Here is a 23,428-nt window from a genome sequence, read left to right as displayed (position 1 = left end):
ATCTAGTCCAGCATCCTGGTTCCGTTGGTGGTCGATCAGATCCCTGTGGGAAGCGCATAAGCAGGGCCTGGAAGAAACAGCCCTCCCCCAGTGTTGCCCCTCAGCAAGTGGTGTAGTACATGGCATACACTGAATCTGAAGATGGAGGTTCAGTTTTACCTTCAGGACTACTAGTCATCGACAGACCTTTCCATCATGGATTTGTTTGACCCTCCTTTAGAGCCATCTCAGCTAATGTGCTGCCACAAGAAGGGATGACAGCCATTCAACCCTGCTGCAGTTAGGCTTTAGAGAAGCCTCCATTGGTGCCAATTGGTTCCCCCCATGCTGCCTTAAGTGCAGCATGGGGGGAATTTTCAGGAGGGAGAAGTGTGTGTGTGTGTGTGGGAGAGAGAAAACGTGTCGTGTCTGTGAATGGAGTTTGAGCAATTATGTTGGAGGCCACATGCCAGCAGTGGGATGGCCCCACCCACTTTGGGACATGCCCTCCCCATTCATGCCCAGAGACTATTCAGACCTTAGTCCCAAAAAAGATTTCCAACTTTTGCTATACATTACGTATATGTAATATGAAGAAGTGCTTTCTGTTGTCTGTACTGAATCTACTGCTGTGAAATATTCCCAGTCTTAATCTCTTCCAGAGAATTTATAACCTGCTCAGGTATCCCTTTTAACACTATTTGTGCTGGGAATGGAACCCATTTGACCCCAGTCCTACAAATCCTAAAATACCTTGGGATGGGCATTCTTTGCAATCTTCTTGCAATTTCTATTCTTAGTCAGGGTGGCTTCTTAAGGGTGCCTTTAGGTGTCAGGCATAAACAGAGAGGATGGGCAAAGAGGTGTATTTATGTTAATGGTTTCTCACTCTGATACTCCTTTCACCCTGGAGGTCCACCACAGCATGAGCTTGAGTATTTTCAGGAGGTGTTTGGGTGGCAGAAATTAAAGAAAGATTGCTTTAGCAGGATTTAAAAAAATGCTGCTAAATAAACTTTCGTTTCAACTATTATAAGCTACGATATAGTGTGACGAGTAAAGGTATACTAAATAATTTTGTGCTGAACCCTGCCCCCTATTTTTGTGATTTTTCCCTCTCCCTGGGAAAGAGGCATTGTTTTTTTCTGCTTCTTTCACAGGAAGAGGGAGAATTTTGAAGAATTTTCTCCTTGGGGAAGGGGGCAGGGTTTCTACATACCTTTTAAAGTGTAGAAGGGGGCTGAGGGCTTCCTACAGAGAGGCATTCAGGAACTCCTGCTGGGTTGCAAGCCTCTCTGCAAAGAGGCATGTGCTGCTTCAAGTGAAAACAGCATTTTTCTAAAACTCTAAAAAGCCCTGTTCGTTCTTGCTTGCAGCAGCAGCATGGGATTCTTTACACAGAGGCTTCTGAGGCCTTGCTGGTCATTCTAAAACAAACGAAATGTTGCCATGAAGAACCCTGATGGGGGGCCTTCTCTGTAGTGGCACCCTCCCTCTGGAAAATCTTCCCTTGTGCAGCTTGGGAGGCAGAAAATGTGACATCTTTTAAACACTTCCTAAAAACACACCTTTTCACCCAGGCTTTCCCTGGGCTATAAGTAAACTAATCATTCTGCTCCATTTTGCTACTCCTTGAATTGTTTTTACTGTAGTTGTTTTAATGTTCTTTCCAGTGTTGATTTTTTAATATTGTATCTAAATGTATTTTAATATTTATTGTGAACCGCTGAAGGATTTTATTATATTCAGCAGTATATAAATCCCACAAAGAAATAAATAACAAATACGCCTGGCAGCTCTTCCTGAATGGCTAGGATAGAATGCCAGGTCACGTGGTCTCGGAACTGCTGCCAGGCTGGAAAAGCTTCTCTGGAAAGAGTACCTGCTGCTGCAAGTGCGGGGGGCATTTTAAAAGTAAAAACAAACAAGCAAAAGAGAAAGAAGATCCTGCAGCCACAGCCTAGACTTAAAAAAGTAAGCAGAAATCCTGTCCCCCTCCCCAAGGAGAAAATCATTCAAAATTCTCACCTGCGCAGCCTCTTTCGCCAGAGTTTTCATTTTGCCCCATCCCTCCCAACTGCCAAAAATAGAAGAATCAAAATATTCGGCACGCAGCCCTAAATAATATTAGCAGTTATTACTAAAATTGTAACTTAATAATCCTTTGCAGTTCTTCCGTAATTCTTCTCCTTGTCCTTCTTCTACAGCTGGCAATGGACCTTGAGCACAGACAGTGTTCTGGATCATGGTTATTTCAGGGCAAAACAAGTTTTCAAGGGTAAAATTAAATCTGTTGGATACCACAGTCTTAAAATAACCCAATAAGTAAGCCGAATTATAAGCACCGATGCCAGACTATGTTCTACTTCATTTACATTCTAAAGAACAAATACAATCACACTTTAGATCATGAGTCATCGGTGAAAACCACAGTGTTTTTAGATTTAATGAGGCAAGAGGATGATGTTTCATCTATATGGTATCAAGCTTTTTATAACTCTCGGGTGGTAAATTGTTCTGGATCTTTGTCTTTTCCTTGTCCTTCCCTTTGTCCTTCAATATTAGAGAATCTTCACTAAAGAAGGAGGAAGATGGCATATGGTTCAATCTGTGTTATTATGGGGTATTGGTTAACACAGCAATATTTAAAGGCAACCCCAGTTGGCAGTGGGACCAATAGCCTTCAGAGTGATGGCATGCTCATTTGTACATGTTGTTTGAACTGTAGGATATTATTGGCAGGGTGTGCCACAGAAGGAGTTTAGTAAAAACAAAACAAAACAAAACACACCTCTGGTTTCCCAGGCCATACATCATATTATACTCTACTGCTAGATTAATGAATATGAGAGCTGTACACAGAAACATACTCCAGAGTACCTCTATCTGACCTGTGCTATTCATAGGCATACACACAAAGGCAGGCAGCTTTCTCTTTTCATGCTCATTCCAGATATGAAAGCTGTTTTGCTGCAGAGCATAACTTCATTTTGTTCTCCATCTGGCCAGAAATTGGTACCTTATGGCTTCTCCACCCTGTGCCTAGGTCAGAGCAGCTTTGATGTGCCACCCTGACCTAGGCATGGCACGCTGGGGAAAGCCCATGCGCACAGTGGGCTGGGAAAAGCCCCTGGCTGGGGAAAGCCCATGTACACCAAAGCCAGGTCCTGTGCTGGCCCATCCCGCAATGAGGGAGGGAGACAAAACGTCCCTGGCTGGGAGCAGATGACATCAGGAGTCAGCAGAGGTGGTGAATCCACTCCAGGTTTCAGTCTGAACTCTAAAGGAGCTATCCAAGGTGCTGGACTCAATTGGGGGGAGGGAATAGGGTTCAGCACCTTGGATAACTCCTATAGAATTCTGACTGGTTCTGACTGAAACCCAGAGCAGATTATCCCCTCCCCCTGACACCAGAGCCACCAGCCTCCACTGTCAGGGGGCATGGCCAGGTGTGTGTGTGGTCATTCGGCCCACCACCTGGAAGTACTTCCCCACCCCTGATTTAGAGGTAAGCACCAGAAACTCTGAAGTGCTTACCTCCACGTAGGCACACTTGTGATCGAGCTAAATGTCACTCTGTATTCTGTTTCACTGTCATGTGCTATGGAACATCCATTGTAACTATAGTAGGAACCAAAGTGTTCTATGAGTGGATGCACATTGTGAACCACAGTCATGGCGGGGTGGCGGTCTGATTCTGATGGGGACAGCAGGCTTAAAACCTCAGGCTTTAAAAAAGGCTTAAAACCTCAGCCCCACCCTTATGTCATGATCCTAATCTGTCTCACCTTCCCTTATTTATTTATTTGTATTTATATTTTAAAACTATTTATTTTTAACATTTATCTTTTATCAATTTAAAGCTACTTATTTACTCAAGGGAAACAATGTGACAAATGTCACGGCTAGCTTGACCTCAAATAAAACTAATTTAATCCTGGAGCATGCAGTAGGTATATGCAGGGCAGAGCAGCTGAGACAGCAAGGTTGGGAGACAGAAAAGCAAATGGATGCCCAACAGTGTGAAGGTACTTTTAAAAAGCTAAATGATAACCAGCATCTGAGCAAAGGAATGCATCAGAAAAATCCCAACTCCCAAGCCGTAAAAAGTACTTACAGAGGTATATGCCAAAGTGGCAAAGATTTGCTCTAAGTGTAACACAGCCTTTCCAACCTAGTGCCCCCCAAATGTGTTTGACTACAACTCCCAGCTGGCATTGCCAGTGATTGGAGTTGTAGTCCAACCCATCTGGAGGACACCAGGTTGGGGAAGGCTGGTGTAGCATAAGCCATAATATAAATTCCTGTCCAGCATTTGAGGAAGAATGTACACCATGTGGCAGATTTAGGGTGCAATCCTATGCATGTTTAGACAGAAAAAAGTCCCATAACTCCCAGCATTCCTTTTTTCTGTCTAAACATGTATAGGATTGCACCCTGAATCATTTTCTGAAAGTGTGTAAAACGAGAGTGAGAGCGAGCGAGAGAGATCTCAAGGCAAAAATATGCGCATTGACATACTGGTGGAAACAAATGAAAACCGTGCCTTCAGGTCTGGAAGATCACAAGATCAGTGAATTGCAAAATTGACACACATCACAAGCAAATGCACTATCTTTGAAAAACCCTACAAAGCCTTGCAAACTAAAACTTTAACTAAAACATTCAAGTGCCGGATTTATAACACAGAAAGAGTTTCCCCTGGCATGCATCACAGTATATGCTACGCTGGATTAAAGAATGTGAGGGTCCTAAACTGACTCATACTCCAGGGCACATTTCTCTGACATGAGGTAGCCATAAATACTCACACACAAAGGCAGGCAGCTTTCCCTTTTCATGCAGAATGTAAGCTGAACTGCAGGTATAAAAGCAAGGCCCTTGAGCTAGAATTCCAGGTAACCAAGCCCAGAATGCAGGGGTCAAAAGTGGAGTAGGAATCCTGAGCTGGGTGGGAATGGCGTCAAGAGGGCAGGTAGAAGGGTCGGCTGAGGATAGCAGAGTGGTTCTCTCCTCAGGACGTATTGGGCGGGAGGACTGATCGCTCGTGCCCATTGTAGGTGGTGCTCAGAAGTTAGTCCTATCTTGGGATCTTAAGTTAAGTGGGGCACCAATTTCGAAGAAAAAAATACATTAAACAAACAAACAGAATAATGAAGAAGTCATTATTTCATTCCCATGCATGTACAGGGGGAACATGACCAAGGCTGTGGAGGCAAGGGAAGGAGGGGCCAACTGGGGATGGTGGGGCTATCAGGCTGCCTGCCCACTTTTGGGACCTGGTCCTCCTTCAGGCAACATGGGATATTCTCCTGCTGCTCCCAGTTGGAGGCAGGGAGTGGGAGCCTCCCCTCAGAGAGCAGCTGCTCCCTTTGCCCTCGGAGGTGGCGCCTGTTGGCCATGTCACCCTGAGGATGAAACTGGGACCCCCCTTCCAGGGCTGTGCTCGTCCCCTTTGTTGTTTTTATCAGACCCTCTGTGCTGATACAGTGCTTAGTTAGAACAAAACGAAACAATTTTGGGCGCACTTTATTATAAATGATAATATTTCTGCTTCCAAGGAAGGTATGATATACAAGGCACGGTATGCTACAGATTATGAGTGACAACAACACCCGTCAATTTTGCTCTACAGGCTTCAGAATGTTTGCAAAAGAATTTGAATGTTGGTCATACCACAGCAAGTCCATTATTTCTTCGGTCCAATGACATGACAGCAAGTGCACTCAAATAGGAAAGAGTATTCTGAAGAAATCTGGTCTATTTAGCACAGAGACATATCTTAGCCAAAAGGCAGTTGCTAGATTCTGTGTGCCAGAGGTGGGTAGCCTTGAAGCTTGCAGGATCTACTTTGTTGTTGTCATTACTAGAGCCCTGAGATCCACCAGCTGGAGCCAGGTATAACATTGTACCTCAGGAAAGTGGACATAGCATTACAAAAGAAGGTGACCCTGAGCGCATGCTCAGTCCAGGAATTTGTTTTCAGTACCAAAACTGGGGCTCACACCTAAATCCTTTCAGACATAATTCTGTTTCTCTGCAAACTCTTTTGATTTCAATGGCCTAATTTAGAAAGGGGGGAAGGACTTTTGTTGTTACTATTGTTAAAACATTGGGAGTTGGAAGACCTTGGTGTTCTACTGCAAATCACCCAGAGATCTTCTACCAGTAAGTCCCAATATCCCTTCTGCCTGATCTCCTCTATGTATATAATGACCTGGTTCACATAAGACAACTCAGAGTGTGGGTTGAGTATGCATTGCTGCTGAATCATGGGTTGTTGTTGAATCATGGACTTTTGTTAGGTGCAAACCCTGCACTGTGGTTTAACTGTGGGTTGTTAACTATGAACAATCCAGAGTATATAACCCAACAACAAACCATGGGTTCTCTTTCTGGGCTGTTTGTGGTTAGCAACCCACAGGTAAACCATAGTGCAGGGTTTGCATGTAACGACAACCCACAATTCAACAACATACTCTGGGTTGTCTCTATGTGTGAACCAGGCCAATAAAATACTGGGAAATCAGGAATGTAGAAAAGGAGGGGCAGGGGCACAGGGAAGGCGGTGGGGCGGTGTGGACAGCTAGAGGACAAAAAGCCTAGAGATATGAAATGAAGGGAAGAGGGCCGGAAAAATAAGGGGCAGAGAGGAGAACTGCATATTGCTATGCATTTCATTTTTGAGGCAGGTTCTTTGTGTAGAGACCACTAGTTTTGTTTTAAAATATTGTCCAGTAATTACACCATTATTAATATACTAAACATGAGTTGATCTGGTTTAATTGTTTAAATAGGATTGCAAAGAATTTATCCCTTAAATTTTTCTCAGTGCTATTCTATATTGGACCTGGTACTATTTGACAACCAAAGTTATTTGTTGTTTACCCTTTCAGTATTTGATTTGATAGGTGGCATTGGGTATTTAACAGCAAATATTGTTGTTGTTGTTGTTCAGTCGTGTCCGACTCTTCGTGACCCCATGGACCATAGCACGCCAGGCCTTCCTGTCCTGCGCTCTCTCCCGGAGCGTGCTCAAGTTCATATTCATTGCATCCGTGATGCTATCTAGCCATCTCATCCTCTGCCGTCCCCTTCTCCTTTTGCCTTCAGTCTTTCCTAGCATCAGGGTCTTTTCCAGGGAGTTTTCTCTTCGCATTAGGTGACCAAAATATTGGAGCTTCAGCTTCATTATCTGTCCTTCCAATGAGCACTCAGGGTTGATTTCCTTTAGGATGGACTGATTTGACCTCCTTGCAGTCCAGGGCACTCGTAAGAGTCTTCTCCAGCACCACAGTTCGAAAGCATCAATTCTTCGGCGCTCAGCCTTCGTTATAGTCCAGCTCTCACAGCCATACATTACTACTGGGAAAACCATAGCTTTGATTAGACGGACCTTTGTCGGCAAGGTGATGTCTCTGCTTCTTACTATGCTGTCTAGGTTGGCCATAGCTTTCCTCCCAAGGAGCAAGCGTCTTTTAATTTCATGGCTACAGTCACCGTCTGCGGTGATCTTGGAGCCCAAGAAAGTAAAATCTGTCACTGCTGCCATTTCTTCCCCTTCTATATGCCAGGAAGTGATGGGGCCAGATGCCATGATCTTAGGTTTTTAATGTTGAGTTTCAAACCAGCTTTTGCACTCTCCTCTTTCACCCTCAACAAGAGGCTCTTTAGATCCTCTTCGCTTTCTGCCATTAGGGTGGTATCGTCTGCATATCGGAGGTTGTTGATAATTCTCCCAGCAATCTTAATTCCGACCTCTGATTCATCCAACCCGGCATTTCTCATGATGTACTCTGCATATAAGTTAAATAAGCAGGGTGACAATATGCAGCCTTGTCGTACTCCTTTCCCAATTTTGAACCAATCGGTTGTTCCATGTCTGGTTCTTACTGTTGCTTCTTGACCCTCGTACAGGTTTCTCAGGAGACAGGTAAGGTGGTCTGGTACTCCCATCACTTTCAGAATTTGCCACAGTTTGTTGTGATCCACACAATCAAAGGCTTTAGCGTAGTCAATGAAGCAGAAATAGACGTTTTTCTGGAATTCTCTTGCTTTCTCCATGATGCAGCGAATGTTGGCGATTTGATCTCTAGTTCCTCTGCCTCTTCTAAACCCAGCTTGTACTTCCGGTAGTTCTCGGTTCGCATACTGCTGAAGCCTAGCTTGTAGGATTTTGAGCATCACCTTGCTGGCATGTGAAATGAGCGCAATTGTGCGGTAGTTTGAACACTCTTTGGCGTTGCCCTTCTTTGGAATTGGAATGTAAACTGACCTTTTCCAGTCTTGTGGCCACTGTTGAGTGTTCCAGATTTGTTGGCATATTGAATGCAGCACTTTAACAGCATCATCTTTTAGGATCTTAAATAGCTCGGCTGGAATACTGTCATCTCCGCTAGCTTTGTTGTTACTAATGCTTCCTAAGGCCCACTTGACTTCACTCTCTAGGATGTCCGGCTCAAGTTCAGTGAGCGCACTCTCATGGCTATCAGGGACATTCAGATCTTTCCTGTATAGTTCTTCTGTGTATTCTTGCCACCTCTTCTTAATCTCATCTGCTTCTGTTAGGTCCCTGCCTTCTTTGTCCTTTATCATGCCCGTCTTTGCACAAAACGTTCCCTTGAGATCTCCAATTTTCTTGAAGAGATCTCTAGTCTTTCCCATTCTGTTGTTTTCCTCGATTTCTTTGCATTGTTCATTTAAGAAGGCCTTCTTGTCTCTCCTTGCTATTCTCTGGAACTCTGCATTCAGTTGGGTATATCTTCCCCTTTCTCCCTTGCTTTTCGCTTCCCTTTTTTCCTCAGCTACTTGTAAAGCCTCATCAGACAGCCACTTTGCTTTCTTGCATTTCTTTTTCTTTGGGATGGATTTCGTTGCTGCCTCCTGAACAATGTTACGGACCTCCGTCCATAGTTCCTCAGGCACTCTGTCTATCAGGTCTAATCCCTGAAATCTATTCCTCACCTCCACTGTATATTCATCAGGGATATGATTTAGGTCATACCTGAACGGTTTAGTGGTTTTCCCGACGTTCTTCAATTTAAGCCGAAATTTTGCAAGAAGCAGCTCATGATCTGAGCCACAGTCAGCTCCAGGTCTTGTTTTTACTGACTGTATGGAGCTTCTCCATCTTTGGCTGCAAAGGACATAATCAATCTGATTTCGATATTGACCATCTGGTGATGTCCATGTGTAGAGTCGCCTCTTGTGCTGTTGGAAAAGAGTGTTTGCTATGATCAGCATGTTCTCTTGGCAAAACTCTATTAGCTTTTGTCCTGCTTCATTTTGTACACCAAGGCCATGCCTGCCTGTTATCCCGGTGATTTCTTGACTTCCTACTTTAGCATTCCAATCCCCTATGATGAAGAGGACATCTTTTTTTGGTGTTAGTTCTAGAAGGTGTTGTAGGTCTTCATAGAACCGATCAACCTCAGCTTCTTCAGCCTCAGTGGTTGGGGCATAGACTTGAATTACTGTGATGTTGAATGGTTTGCCTTGGATTCGTACTGAGATCATTCTATCATTTTTAAGATTGTACCCCAGTACTGCTTTTCCCACCCTTTTGTTGACTATGAGTGCTACTCCATTTCTTCTAAGGGATTCTTGCCCACAATAGTAGATATGATAGTCACCTGAATTAAATTCGCCCATGCCTGTCCATTTTAGTTCGCTGATTCCCAAGATGTCGATGTTCAATCTTGCCATCTCATGTTTGACCACCTCCAGCTTACCTTGATTCATTGAGCAAATATTACTGGTGGTAAAATGTAGAATTTCCAAATCATTTTATTGGGCAGAATCAATCTGGTCATACATTCCACCATTTGCCAGTTTGCTCTGACAGTATCTATCGGTGTTATCCTTGAAAATATGTCTGGCACTACCAGTAGAGCTCCCATCACTTCATTTTCACCTGACTGCAAGAGTTTAGTTCCTGCATGGATGAAGGAAATTCTTCCATAGTTCCATAGCAAATCTTGCAGATGGAAGAGAGATGTACAGAGGCAATGCTGATATATAATAGTTTTGCTCTAGAACCAAATATTTTGGCCGACATGGTCGCAGTAAACCATGATTGCATCCAAGAGCTCATTATGCCCCAGGGTGTAATGCCCACATTGGAATCCTCCTCCTCTGAGGAACAGTTAGAGGCCCCAACAGAGAACGATGCCCAGTTTCTGTCAGGGCCTGCACTGCAACAGGGGCTCGAGCCTGTGGAGGAGCCTGCGGAGGTCTCAGCTGCTCGGGAAGAGGGGGACCCTGCCTCAGAGGGGGAAGGTGAGCACCCCCTCCTCCACAAGCCCCAGGGAGCAACAGTGCCAGAGGAGGCAAGCCCAACCAGGGAATCTCATCGAAGTGCCAGGGCACAGCAGAGGTCTACTCATGAGGAGGGCTCTGATCAGAGAGCTGTAATATACTGCAGCTGAGCCACGAATAGGGTTCAGCAGGCTCCAGTGTTAAAAGCCTTTAGTGCTTAGCCAGTGCTGGAAACAACACCGTTCTTCCCACTCCAGTGTTTACTACCTTGCCTCCTGGACCTTCTCGTGTGATTGATGCTCTGTCCTACTGACCCTTGGACTCCTTCTTGACTCTGCTTCTGGACTGTGTAAGATATCTGACTGCCTAACTGTGTTTTGACCTCTGTTGGCTATCTCAACCACTCCTGCCTTAGCCTGACTCTATGTATCTGATTGCTTGCCTGTACTTCAACCTTTTGCCTGCTTTATTACCTTGCTTCTTGGTAAGCCCCTCAGTTAGAGTCTGCTGCAACCAATACAGGACACAAGGCACGGTCTGAAGGCACATGAGGCAGCCACCTTGTTGAAAGTAAGCAGGTCTGGATCTGGTCAGTGACTGGAGGGGAGGCCACCTGGGAACTGCATGTAGCCATGCCGAGTTCCACAATGGAAGAAAGGTGGGATATAAATAAGTAAAATTATCTCACCATTTCTTATATTGTTTTTAGTAGCAATTTAGAAGTCAAGTGGTTCTTGCATTGGCCTTCAGTCTCTTCCTTCGATAGCATATCATCATTGCAACCATTAGGATTGGCCTATCCACATTTGCTGCACAGCCTTCCTCAACTGGGTGCCTTCCAGATGTGTTGGACTACAACTCCCATTATCCCTGACCAGCATGCCATGGGCGATGCTGGCCAGGAATGGTGGGAATTGTATTCCAGTACATCTGGAGGGCACCCAAGTTGAGGAAGGCTGATTATATTTTGGGTAATAACTGGCCCGCTTAACTCTGAAGGACTAGGAGTTCCAACTGAAAGTTTCCTGACTTGAAGACCCGGTTTGCATGTACCAACTAACCACTGGTTACCCCTGTTTCACTGGGTCCTTGCAGGAGCATACCACTTCACCTTTGTATCTGGTTTATTCTCGATTGTTTCCCCCTCAACAACCCAGAGTTCCAGGTTCACACGTCACAGACCACAATGAAGGATCCTGGGTTGCTTTGTAAACCGGATACAATGTGGAAATGGTAAGCGGGTGGGAGGCAGCATGCTCGCTCGCTCCTGCAGGGTCCCAGCCTGTGGGTTGTCAGTAGGTCCAAACTGGGCTAGTATCACCATTCTATAAAGCAGGAGTGGGCAACACATGGCCCACCATGGCCATTTTTGCAGCCTCCCTGCCCCCACCCCTGCTGAATTTGCTGTCACAGCAGCGGCAGCAAAAAGGGTGGTGATTCTGCAAGGTAACTAGCTGCATGGGGAGCAGGCGCCTTGTTTACAAGCAGAATTATGTTCCCAGGAGGCTTCCAGGAGCAAGATTCTGCTTGAAAAGAAGGTACTCTCTCTCCATGCACCGTTCCCTTGCAAAATTGCCATATTTTTTTTAACCACCGCAGCAACAAATTCGGTGGCAATTGCAGCAGCAGGGTGCAGCCTCTGGAGCGTTCCATGGGGGCAGTGCAGCCCTGCGATTCTTAGAAGTTACCCAACCCTGATACAGAGTGTGAAAGTAGTTCAGAGAGCCCAGTAGGAGTGCAATATTTGTGTGTGTGGCGGGGGTGGTGGCGGCGGCTGTGGCGGGGGTGGCGGCGGCGGCGGTGGCGGCGGTGGCAGCGGCGGCTCATAATTAGAGGAGAAACTAGTCTCATCTTTTTGATGGAAAGAATGGGATATAATAAACAGAACTTACCAAATAATACATTTTGATATTTTTCTTTGATACTATGACTACATTAATGTCATAGCCCATTTAAGTGGTAAGATCTTCACCCTCTCCTAAATCATGATCTACAAAGTCTGTGAGACATCCTGCTGGGATAAAATATGCTAATAAAAAATAATACATTTAGAGCTGTTTCACTCAGTTTAATTTAAATTGCACTTAAATTATGCTTTAAACACACACATGCACACATGCACGCACACACCCCCTCTCCTTGGAATATGTAATGTTACTAAGATATTTATATATTTTGAAAGCACAAGATCCTTATGTCTACATGCAGTGATATAAATGATAAAAACTAAACATTAAAAAGGATAGTATACAATTCTATTAATACATATCCTGTAGCTAAGTGGTCATGAAGGTACCTATTAACTAATTTTGTTGATGTCATCCTTGAATCCATTATGCTACTAGCTATTTGTGGCATATGACAAGGAAGTAGATATTTTCAGTAAAGAACCACTAAGAGGCAAGCATTAATATATAGATCACTTGTGGAGAATGATTCTGCTGAGAATAAAGTGCCTGAGGCTGGAATCCTATACACATTTACCTGGTAGTAAGTCCCATTGAACTCAGTGGGGTTTATTTCTGAGTAGGCATGTACAGGGCTGCATTGCACTGCGAAGATTTGTTTGTTGTTCATAGAATCATAGAATAGCGGGGTTGGAAGGGGCCTACAAGGCCATCGAGTCCAACCCCCTGCTCAGTGCAGGAATCCAGGTCAGAGCATCCCTGACAGGTGGCTGTCCAGCCTCGTCTTGAACGCCTCCAGTGTGGGAGAGCCCACCACCTCCCTAGGGAACTGGTTCCATTGTCGTATTGCTCTACCAGTTCCTAGCTTTTCCTGATGTTCAGCCGGAATCTGGCTTCCTGTAACTTGAGCCCATGATTCTGTGTCCTGCACTCTGGGGTAATTGAGAAGAGATCCTGGCCTTCCTCTCTGTGACAACCTTTCAAGTACTTGAGGAGCCCTATCATATCTCCCCTCAGTCTTCTCTTCTCAAGGCTAAACATGCCTCGTTCTTTCAGTCTCTCTTCATAGGGCTTTGTTTCCAGTCCCCTGATCATCTTTGTTGCCCTCCTCTGAACCTTCTCCAGCTTGTCTGCAACCTTCTTCAAGTGTGGCGCCCAGAACTGGACACAGTACTCCAGATGAGGCCTAACCGGTGCTGAGTAGAGGGGAACTAGTACTTCCTGGGATTTGGAAGCTATGCTTCTGTTAATGCAGCCCAAAATAGCATTTGCCTTTTTTGCAGCCACATCACATTGTTGGCTCATATTCAGCTTGTGATCTACTACAACAATTCCAAGATCCTTCTTGCTTGTAGTGTTGTTGAGCCACGTATCCCCCATCTTGTAACTGTTCATTTGGTTTCTTTTTCCTAGGTGCAGAACTTGGCATTTATCCCTATTAAATTTCATTCTGTGGTTTTCTGCCCAGCACTCCAGTCTATCAAGATCACTTTGAATGTTGTTTCTGTCTTCCAAAGTATTAACTATCCTGCCCAATTTTGTGTCATCTGCAAATTCGATCAGCATTCCCTGCACCTCCTCCTCCAAGTCATTAATAAAAATGTTGAAGAGCACTGGGCCCAGGACTGAGCCCTGTGGTACCCCACTCGTTACCTCTCCCCAGTTTGAGAAGATCCCATTGATAAGCACTCTTTGAGTGCGATTCTGTAGCCAACTGTGGATCCACCTGAGGCTTGTTTCATCTAGCCCATTTTGAGCTAGTTTGCTTATCAGGATGTCATGGGGCACTTTATCGAAAGCTTTGCTGAAGTCGAGGTATATTATGTCCACAGTATTCCCACAGTCCACAAGGGAGGTTACATGATCAAATAATGAGATCAGATTCGTCTGGTAGAATTTGTTCTTGACAAATCCATGTTGGCTTCGCGTAATCACGGCATTGTTTTCAAGGTGCTTACAGACTGATTGCTTTATAATCTGCTCCAGAATCTTCCCAGGGATTGATGTCAGACTGACTGGTGTGTAGTTCCCAGGTTCCTCCTTTTTACCCTTTTTGAAGATAGAGACATTAGCCCTCCTCCAGTCATCTGGCACTTCACCCGTCCTCCATGATTTCTCAAAGATAATAGACAGTGGTCCTGAGAGTTCTTCTGCCAGTTCCTTTATTACTCTAGGATGCAGTTCATCTGGCCCTGGAGATTTGAACTCATTCAAAGTAATTAGGTGTTCCTTGACCATATGCCTATCCATCTCAAGCTGCAATCCTGCCTCTTCAGCCTGTAATTCGCCTTTGCCAGTGGGGTCATAGACCCTCTTTTGGGAGAAGACTGAGCCAAAGTAGGAATTGAGCACTTCTGCCTTTTCTTTGTCATCTGTTATCATTTTGCCATCCTTTTTAATAGCTGAGCCACCATTTCTTTCCTCTCTCTTTTACTATTCATGTAGCTGAAGAAAGCTTTTTTGTTGCTTTTAGCATCCCTCGCTAACCTCAGCTCGTTCTCAGCTTTAGCCTTCCTGACGCCATCCCTGCAATTCTGTGCTACTGGCTTGTACTCTTCCTTTGTTGCTTGCCCTTCCTTCCACTTCCTATATGTGTACTTTTTTGTTTTCAGGTCATCTCTAAGCTTTTTGTGAAGCCACATTGGCTTCTTCTGTTGTCTTCCACCTTTTTTCTTGTTGGAATTGTTTGTAATTGTGCCTTTAGAATTGCCTTTTTAAATAACTCCCACCCATCTTGGACTTCTTTTCTCATTAGAGTCGCTTGCCATGGGACCTTACTTATCCTATAGTTTCTCAGTAGGTAGGCCTAGTGCCCAGACAGTGACCTAGTTCGCAAAATCATTGCAGCTTAAATAAGCTATGGTGGCTTGTTTAAGGCACGGTGCATGATGGCTGTAATTTGCCTAATTACCTGTCCAGGCATGGCTTGTCATGTCATCTGAACCCAGGTGACCTGGCTTGTTTGAGGTGGAAACAAACCTCAAATGACCCAACAACAGGACATGGGTTATTTGAGGGTTGTTTCCTCCTCAAACAAGCCATGCTGCCTGGGTTCGGATGACATGACAAGCTGTCCCTTGCCAGGTAATTAGGCAAATTGTCCCCAGCATGTGCTGAGACATAAACAAGTCACAGTGATCATGTGAACCAGGCCATTGTCTTTCCATGTACATCTGAAATCCTTAATTTTCCCCTGAATGTACAGTGAAGGCAGATACTGCTCATCCATGTCAAATATTTCCTGGAACAGATGGAGATGGCATATAGGTTTACAGTACTGAGGACATGTCTAATATAGGTGGATCCAATGAAAACACAGATAAGTGAGAAGAACTTACAAAATTAGAATGGAAAATTTGGAATGCCGTATTTTAGGAACGTTCTCTTCCAAGGAAAATATTTAAGAGCCAATAATCCTGACAAAGTCCTTGAGAGAGAGATTAGTTGGAAACCATGATCAAAACTTGTCATCTTGTAGTAGTATCTAAATTAGGGGTTCTTTTAACCCATGCATATTTGCTGAAATATGTATCACTGAATTCAATGGGATTTCAGCCATTATTAGAGTTGCCAATGAGTAACCAAACAAAACTAAAGTAAACAAAACCTGGCATGGCAGCTGGTTTTTTTTTTTTTTTAATGTTTATTTATGTATGGCTTGCTGGCTTCTGGCCAGTTGCCAGATTTTGTGTGGGTATAAAAGCCAGAGTTTTGTGCTGGCATCAGATTTTTTTTTTTTTTAAGTAAAGCGCGAACCATACTTTTAACATTGTACAAGCTTGAATATGGGTACCATGTGTTAAGCTGAGCTCAGCCCCAGCCAGTGCACTATTTCACATGTTGCTGCATTGTGTGTGAGCGCAGGGCTGGTCTTCCCATAAAGAAGGGTGATACTATTGCATCAGGTGGTAGATTGGGGGTGTTGTGTCCTTTCTACCTTCTATGGCTAGAAAGACACAGGAGTCAGAGTGGGATTTTTCTGCTCCTTGCTTTATTGAAACTTCTAGAAAAACTGAAAAGCACAAAATGGGGCCTACCCAGATCTGTTTGCAGTCAGCGCTAAATAATCATGAGGACAACAGGCCACAAGCACGCTCAGTCAGCAACGGTCACGATAACACTGACCCAATACACCACAGGGAGGAGCGGCAGATTATGCACCCTTCCATTCGCTGCCCAAAGGGCTACTTGCTGCCACTGCAACCAGCCATGTTTCCCTGGCTGCTGCTTTCACCACCTGACCATGACAGAGTACCCACCAGACCCAATGCCTTGCTCTGAGTGTCTTCAGAATGAGGCCCTGGGCAGCTGGTCTGGAAGGCCCCAGGAGGCACATTTCCTGCTGCAGTCATTTGTTTATTCATATACTATATTTCTATACCACCCAATAGCTGGAGCTCTCTGGGTGGCTCACAACAATTCAAACCATAAAATACAACATAAGATATGTTATGAAAGTTAAAAACTCCAGTATGAAATTAAAAATAAAAATTGCTGCAGGAAAGTGACTGGCAGACCTAGGGATGTACAAAAATTCCGCCACGGATCTCAGGGAGGCCAAATGCCAGTGCATTCGGTCCCCCGAAATTGGTGCCGGAATGGCCTGGCCCCCCCCCCCCCGGGACGACACTTACCTTGGGCGGATCTTCCTGGCAGCGGCGGCTCCGGTTCCGCAGTGGCGGCCGGTCTTCCGACCGGCTGCCACCACTGCCATTTCCAGTTTAAAACAAAACAAAACACCGCGATAGACTATGTAAATGTTTACATAGCTTATCATGTCTGACTTTTTAAAAAAACAAAACGCGCGTATGCAAATGGCGGCGGCCATGGCCGCCGCCATTTGCGTTCCTTATTTTGGCACGTCTTAGTCTACGCAAACATTTACGTAGACTAAGACGGCGAAAATAAGGGGAACGCAAATAGCGTAGCGTCCGCTAATATTTGCGTATGCGCGTGTTTTCTTTTTTTTTTAAAGTCAGCCGTGATAGGCTACGTAAACATTTACGTAGGCTATCACGGCTGACTGCAGGGATGCAAACGGCGGCGGCTATGGCCACCGCCATTTGCATCCCTGCTAGCCAGCGGCCGGATGTCCGGCTGCTGGCGGAGCCGGCCGGTGGCTCCAAAGAATCTCTGCGGAGCACAGCCGGCCGGCCAGGATTCCGTGGGGAGGGACGGAATGCCTTCCCCCCAAACATAAACATAATCCGTGAAAGGTAAGTGCCTTTCGTACATCCCTAGGCAGACCTCGCCAAAGCAGAGTCTCAGGGCGAGGCACTGGGCAGCTGCTCTGGCCATTGGCTGTATTCCTGCTGCAGCCACCACAGCAGGAAAGGGGCCGGAGTGGGTTTCTGGACCTATCAGGTGTCCTTTCTCAGAGCAAGGCATTATGGGTGAAGTGAAGATTGGTTGTGCCACTGTTGCAGCTGCCTATGGGGTGAGGTCAGAGTGAGGTCTTGATGGGTGATATTGCCTGTGCTGCTGTTGCTAACATGCCAGAAAAACTAGGGATGTCAGAGAATTCTGCCATGGATCTCGGTGAGGCCGAATGCCAGTGCATTCGGCTCCCCGAACTCCGTCGAGGAACGGCCTCCCACCCCTCTGCCCCCCGCAGATCCCCCCCGGGACGGGACTTACCTGGGGCGGATGTTCCGGACGGCGGCGGCTCCAGCGGCTGGTCTTCCGACTGGCTGCCGCCACCACCATTTGCAGTCTTTTTTTTTTCTCCCCCATTCGTGATAGGCTACGTAAAGACTTACGTAGCCTATCACGTCTGGGTTAAAAACAAAAACAAAAAATAAACGCGTACACAAATGGCTGCGGCTACAGCCGCCACCATTTGCGTTCCCTATTTTTGGTTGTCTTAGTCTACGTAAATATTTACGTAGACTAAGACGGCGAAACTAAGGGGGAACATAAATAGCGTAGTGGACAGATGTCAGCGGCCGGATGTCCGGCTGCTGGCAGAGCCGGCTGGCAGCTCTGCGGAATCCCCACGGAGCAGAGCCGGCCGGCCAGGATTCCGGGGGGAGGGACGGAGCGCCTCCCCCCGCAGCGGAACCCGGCGGAGCCAGGTAAGGGGGGTTTTATAAATCCCTAAGCAAAATAGCAGTAACAATAAAACCGGCCGGGGGGGGGAGGGGAGGAAAAGGCTGCTGCTGCAGGGGTCTTCCTGCCTCAGGTGGTGCACCATGTTGTGCCAGCCCCTGTGCATGTGTGTGCATATGTGTATGCATGCATGCATGTACTATGGGGAAATAAAGTTTGCAAAAAAGAAAGAAGGCTCTAGTTAGGGATGTCAGAGAATTCCGCCACGGATCTCGGTGAGGCTGAATGCCAGTGCATTCGGCCCCCCGAACTCCGTGGCGGAATGGCCTGCCACCCCCCCGCCCCCCCGCGGATTCCCCCCAGGATGAGACTTACCTGTGGCGGATCTTCTGGGTGGCGGTGGCTGCAGCGGCGGCAGCTGCGGCGGCTGGTCTTCCGACTGGCTGCCGCCGCCGCCATTTCCAGGCTTGTGTAAAAAAACACACAAAAAATGACGTGATAGGCTACGTAAATCTTTATCTAGCCTATCATGGTTGGGTGGGTTAAAAAAACAAAACAAAACCACGTACGCAAATGGCGGCGGCTATGGCCGCTGCCATTTGTGTTCCTTTTGATTCCCCGTTTTAGCCTACGTAAATATTTACGTAGGCTAAAACGGTGAATGAAAAAGGGACGCAAATAGCGCCCACTACGCTATTTGCGTTCCCCTTTATTTTCACCGTCATAGTCTACGTAAATATTTACGTAGATTAAGACGGCCAAAAGATGGAACGCAAATGGCGGCGGCCGTAGCCGCCGCCATTTGCATATGAGGTTTGTTTGTTTTTTTTACCCAGAGACCTCCGTGGCTGGAAATCCGGCTGCGGACGGCTCTGGCCTGGCTGGGCCTGGCCGGCTGCTCCGCGGAGCTGCCGCGGAGCACAGCTGGCCGTTCGAGGATTCCGGGGGGAGGAACGGAGCGCCTCCCCCCCTGGCGAGGATTCCGGGGGGAGGGACGGAACGCCTCCCCCCCACCATAAACATAATCCGCGAACAGGTAAGTCACTTTTGTACATCCCTAGCTCTAGTACTATCAACCAACAATAAACTGATGTAGTATACAAACTTGCTTGTTTTGTATTGATTAGGGAGAAGGTCCTGGAATGGACCAGATGGCTATTTCATTTAACTAGTCATATATACATGCATACGGAAAATCTGGACAGGAGATGAGGCTTTCTGGGAAGCACTTGGGCCTCCTCTAACAACTGCACACACCTTAGGAAGATCTGCTTTACAATTTGGGAACAATATATTAACTAGAGGTCTGCCATGAATGATAAGGCCAGTTATTCTAAATCAGTATGTGAACTGCAGGCTGCATCACCTCTGAAAATCCTGACCATGTGCTCTCTTGATTCTCTCTCCCAGCTTTCTTTTCTCTATGCCCTCTGCCCTTTCCTCCTTTGCTTCTTTTCCTTTGCCCTACCTTTTCTCAGTTCCTGCTTTGTCTATCTGTCTTAGACCCTTCGGCTTCTTCTTCTCCTCTAGGATCAACGAAGTTCAACCAAAGGCAGCCCAAGAAACTTCTGCATGCCACACCCTTCTGTGATGTTACTGATTGACATTAGGCAATCTAGCCAGAGCCTTCAGAATCACCATTACCACTACTGCTACCACCATGGAAATCCCTTTTTACTGTATAGACAGAATGTACAGAAAACAGGCCATCTTACAAACCTCCCTTATTATTTAAGCTTCAGTCTGGATAATTTTACTAAAAATAATCCATATTCAAAATCTGTCTTAGATCTGGCCCAGTGCACATTTGTGCAGCAGAGACTTTTGTGGCAGACTCTTTCATGCCACTCACAGACATTTGCAGCCAATACCTAGCAGAAGGACAGTGGTCAAAGGTCAATCTTCACTCTGGATTTTTGTGGAGCAAACTTCATCGCCATGCCCAATATTAAGCCATCGTGATGACTATTTACTGCATATGCATAGCACAACATAGATTTGGGTAACTATGGGTTGGCTTGACCTGAAGGTGTGTTGTTGAGGTGTTTTTTTTAAACCATGTGGAAATAAAGGTTGCAGGCAGGGCTGCTCTATCAGGCTGCATCATTAAGCACTGACTAACTAACATTTGCTTTGGTAATGTTCCATTTATGGACACTGTAAAATGTGCTGCCTTCACTATAGCATGCATATTGATTCTTTGGGGAGCGCCTGCACATCAACAAAAGACCTGTACTTGGAAATGTCGAGAAATGCTTATGCCTGCATATTTACAGCATGTCTAATAATAACCTTGCAGCATTTCCACTGCATGGACTTGCACCGGATTTTCCCCATTCTTCCAAATGATCTATCCTTTACTGAGCAGTGTCTCCCAATTTCAGGTAGCAGAGAAGCAGCATTCACCTATGCCATCATTGCTGCTGGAGTAGCACACGCAATCACTGCTGCCTGCACCCAGGGGAACCTCAGCGACTGCGGCTGTGACAAGGAAAAACAGGGACAGTACCACAAAGACGAAGGATGGAAATGGGGAGGCTGCTCTGCAGACATCCGATATGGAATAGGATTCGCCAAAGTGTTTGTGGATGCACGGGAGATAAAGCAGAATGCAAGGACGCTCATGAACTTGCACAACAATGAGGCGGGGCGAAAGGTAGGCGGCTTTGCTCACCTCTTCATGTCTACATGGGCACCATGTGTGTGCACATGCTTTGAAGGTAATTTATTATTTTATCATCAACATTTAAGTACCACCTTATTTGCTAACAAGCCATCAAGGCAATGCACAACAATTTAAAACAATAAAACTGTAACACAATGAAAAACAAGAGCATTACAAAGAGTAAAACATTTTTTTAAACTACATAATTTAAAAGGCTTAATTTAAAGAGGAATGCCAGCACACCATTTCTGAGAGCGGGGTGGGGTGGGGGGTCAACTGTAATTCTTACGGGAGTGCATTCCACAGTTTGGGAGCGACACAGGAAAAAAACCCTTTCATTTGGGCCCAGCAAACAGGCCTCTCTTGGAGATCCAAATATCCAGGCAGTTTCAAAATGAGACAGGTGGTCCCTTAGATAGCCAGGTCCTCAGCCATTTTGGGTGCAATCTTATGCATGTTGGGAGTTTTAGGACTTTTTTCTATCTAAAGTCCTAAAACTCTTGGCATTCTCCAGCCATGTTGGCTGGGGAATGCTGGGAATTATAGGACTTTTTTTCTGTGTAGACATGCATAAGATTGTGCTCTTTACTTTTTAAAGATTAAAGCCAACTCCTTTAAAGGCCAAACCCTTGAATTTAAGCTGGAAGGTACAGGTGTAACATGCTACCAATACTTTCCAGTTCATAAGTGTGCACATTTGCACGTCATGGGACTGTCCTTCTGTCAAACCTTTGTCCCAGATTGACACTTCACAGTATGAAATCAGGAAGTGAATGCAGAGGATAATCACATTGTAATTTAAGATTAAAAATGTCCCGCTTTACGTGTAGCTCAATGAAAAGATTTTCTTCTGATAGATATTCACCTCCCCATTCTTCATTTGAAAAGAATTAAGTTTCTCTACACAAGGAGGATCTTTCCTTGTTTTTTAAAGGGTGACTTGGCTGGAAACAAGTTAACAGAACGGAAATATATAGTGGGTGCTGTCAATCTAGATTGCATGGCAACTCCTACCTTGTGGTAGCTTCTTGAACTGGTCTTTACAACACAGGCATGGTGTGGCCAGCATCTGTTCAGTTGATTCCTATTCTGCTTTGGTAGTATTTGAACACAGAACATCATATAGAATGAATTCATTACATGCTTACTTTCTGTCCCAGTATTGCTTACCCTCTCCGGGTGGGCTGGTAGGTAGGAGGCAGCTCTGTTGCAGGAAATTATGGCAACATTAGTAATTCCTGTACTGAAACATTACCAGATTTTTGTCACCAATGTACATAACGAATGGGAACCAACCTACGATTCATCACTTCAGGCTTTCTTTGTCTGAAGATCAGAAGTTGCTAGTAGCTTACCTTTTCTCTAAATAATAGGTCCCATACTTTGCTAGCCTTTGCAATGCCATTTGCTTGCTAGAATGATTTTTTCCCCACCTTAAGTAAATAAACAGATCACTTTGGCATGATGGGATTAAAAAGTTTTTTCCTAGTAGGTCAAAAGTATTATCAGATGTTCCTCAGGAACTACAAGCTCTAGGATAAGTTGAAGTTTAGCCAGGATGGTTCTTCAGAATCCTTTCACTTTTGTCGCCTGACCAGGGCTGGCCCTACCATTAGACAGAGTGAGGTGACCACCTCAGGTGGCAGATGGTTGAGGGCAATGGTGGTAGTGTCCCATTGGTTCCACATGAGCACTCTGGCTGTTCCCTGCTGTTGGAGGGTGGAGTTTTGTATGCCACATAACCTGCCCTGGGCCCCCTCAGCTAGTCTGGTGGAAGACCCTATCCCATTACCAGTGTTGAAGTAACATTCAACTGCCAGTCTAGTCAGCTGCTGTACATGGACTGGGGAGGGGGATGTCATTTTGTCCTTCATCTCAGGTAGCAAAATGTCTTGGGCCAGCCCTGCACACAACCACCTAGGTGGAAGCAGGTGACTTTAAAGAAAGAAACAAAAAGCCGCAGTGTTTTGAACATCTCTGCCTGAGCTATATAGCAGCTTACAAGGTGTTAGGTTTCAGTAAACGATTATACTGATGGTAGATATTGCTGCTTAACAGATTCTGAACACAGCAGCTTTGATACATTTTAGGAAGCTAAAACATTGGTCAGGAAAATCTGTATCCTTATTTGCACCTTCCTCAATAGAGTATTCTTGTGATTTTTTTTCTGGCCTTATCTGAGAACGATTCAAAACTAGATGGAGGAGGCTTGAAATGGAAGTAGCTTAAAACACTCATACCTCTAATGTGGTAACATGGAATTAGAACCCTCTGACCCAACTTCCAAAAACAAAACTTTGAACCAAAGCACATGAGCCATCATCAAAAGACCATCATCAATTACTTCTGTTGTGACTAGTCATGGAGAATAAGGGTATGAATGGCTACTAGTCATGATGGCTATATAGCTCCTCCAGTATCAGAGGCTGAATGCTTCTGAATACCAGTTTCTGGGGAACGTGAGTGGGAGGGTAGTATTGCACTCATGCCCTGCTTGTTGACACACAAAGAAGAGAAACGGGCACTCAGGATGCAAAAATAAATTTATTGTAGGAAGCCCAAGGGGTTTCAG

The 23,428-nt window shown here is 45.4% G+C and overlaps 1 protein-coding gene across 1 annotated transcript in view; it reads left to right on the top strand.

The window, feature by feature from the left end:
* WNT7A (Wnt family member 7A) overlaps window positions 1-23,428 on the top strand; it is a 95,599-nt gene that overhangs the window by 35,853 nt on the left and 36,318 nt on the right. Inside the window, exon 3 of the mRNA XM_084832468.1 lies at window positions 20,576-20,847. Coding sequence (XP_084688594.1) covers window positions 20,576-20,847 — 272 coding nt within the window. The remainder of the gene's footprint in view (window positions 1-20,575; window positions 20,848-23,428) is intronic.

This window comes from Heloderma suspectum, chromosome 2 (assembly GCF_057233095.1).
Source record: "Heloderma suspectum isolate Gila_16-S chromosome 2, 16-S_ref, whole genome shotgun sequence".
Taxonomy (NCBI): domain Eukaryota; kingdom Metazoa; phylum Chordata; class Lepidosauria; order Squamata; family Helodermatidae; genus Heloderma; species Heloderma suspectum.
This window is presented reverse-complemented; position numbering and strand designations above follow the sequence as displayed.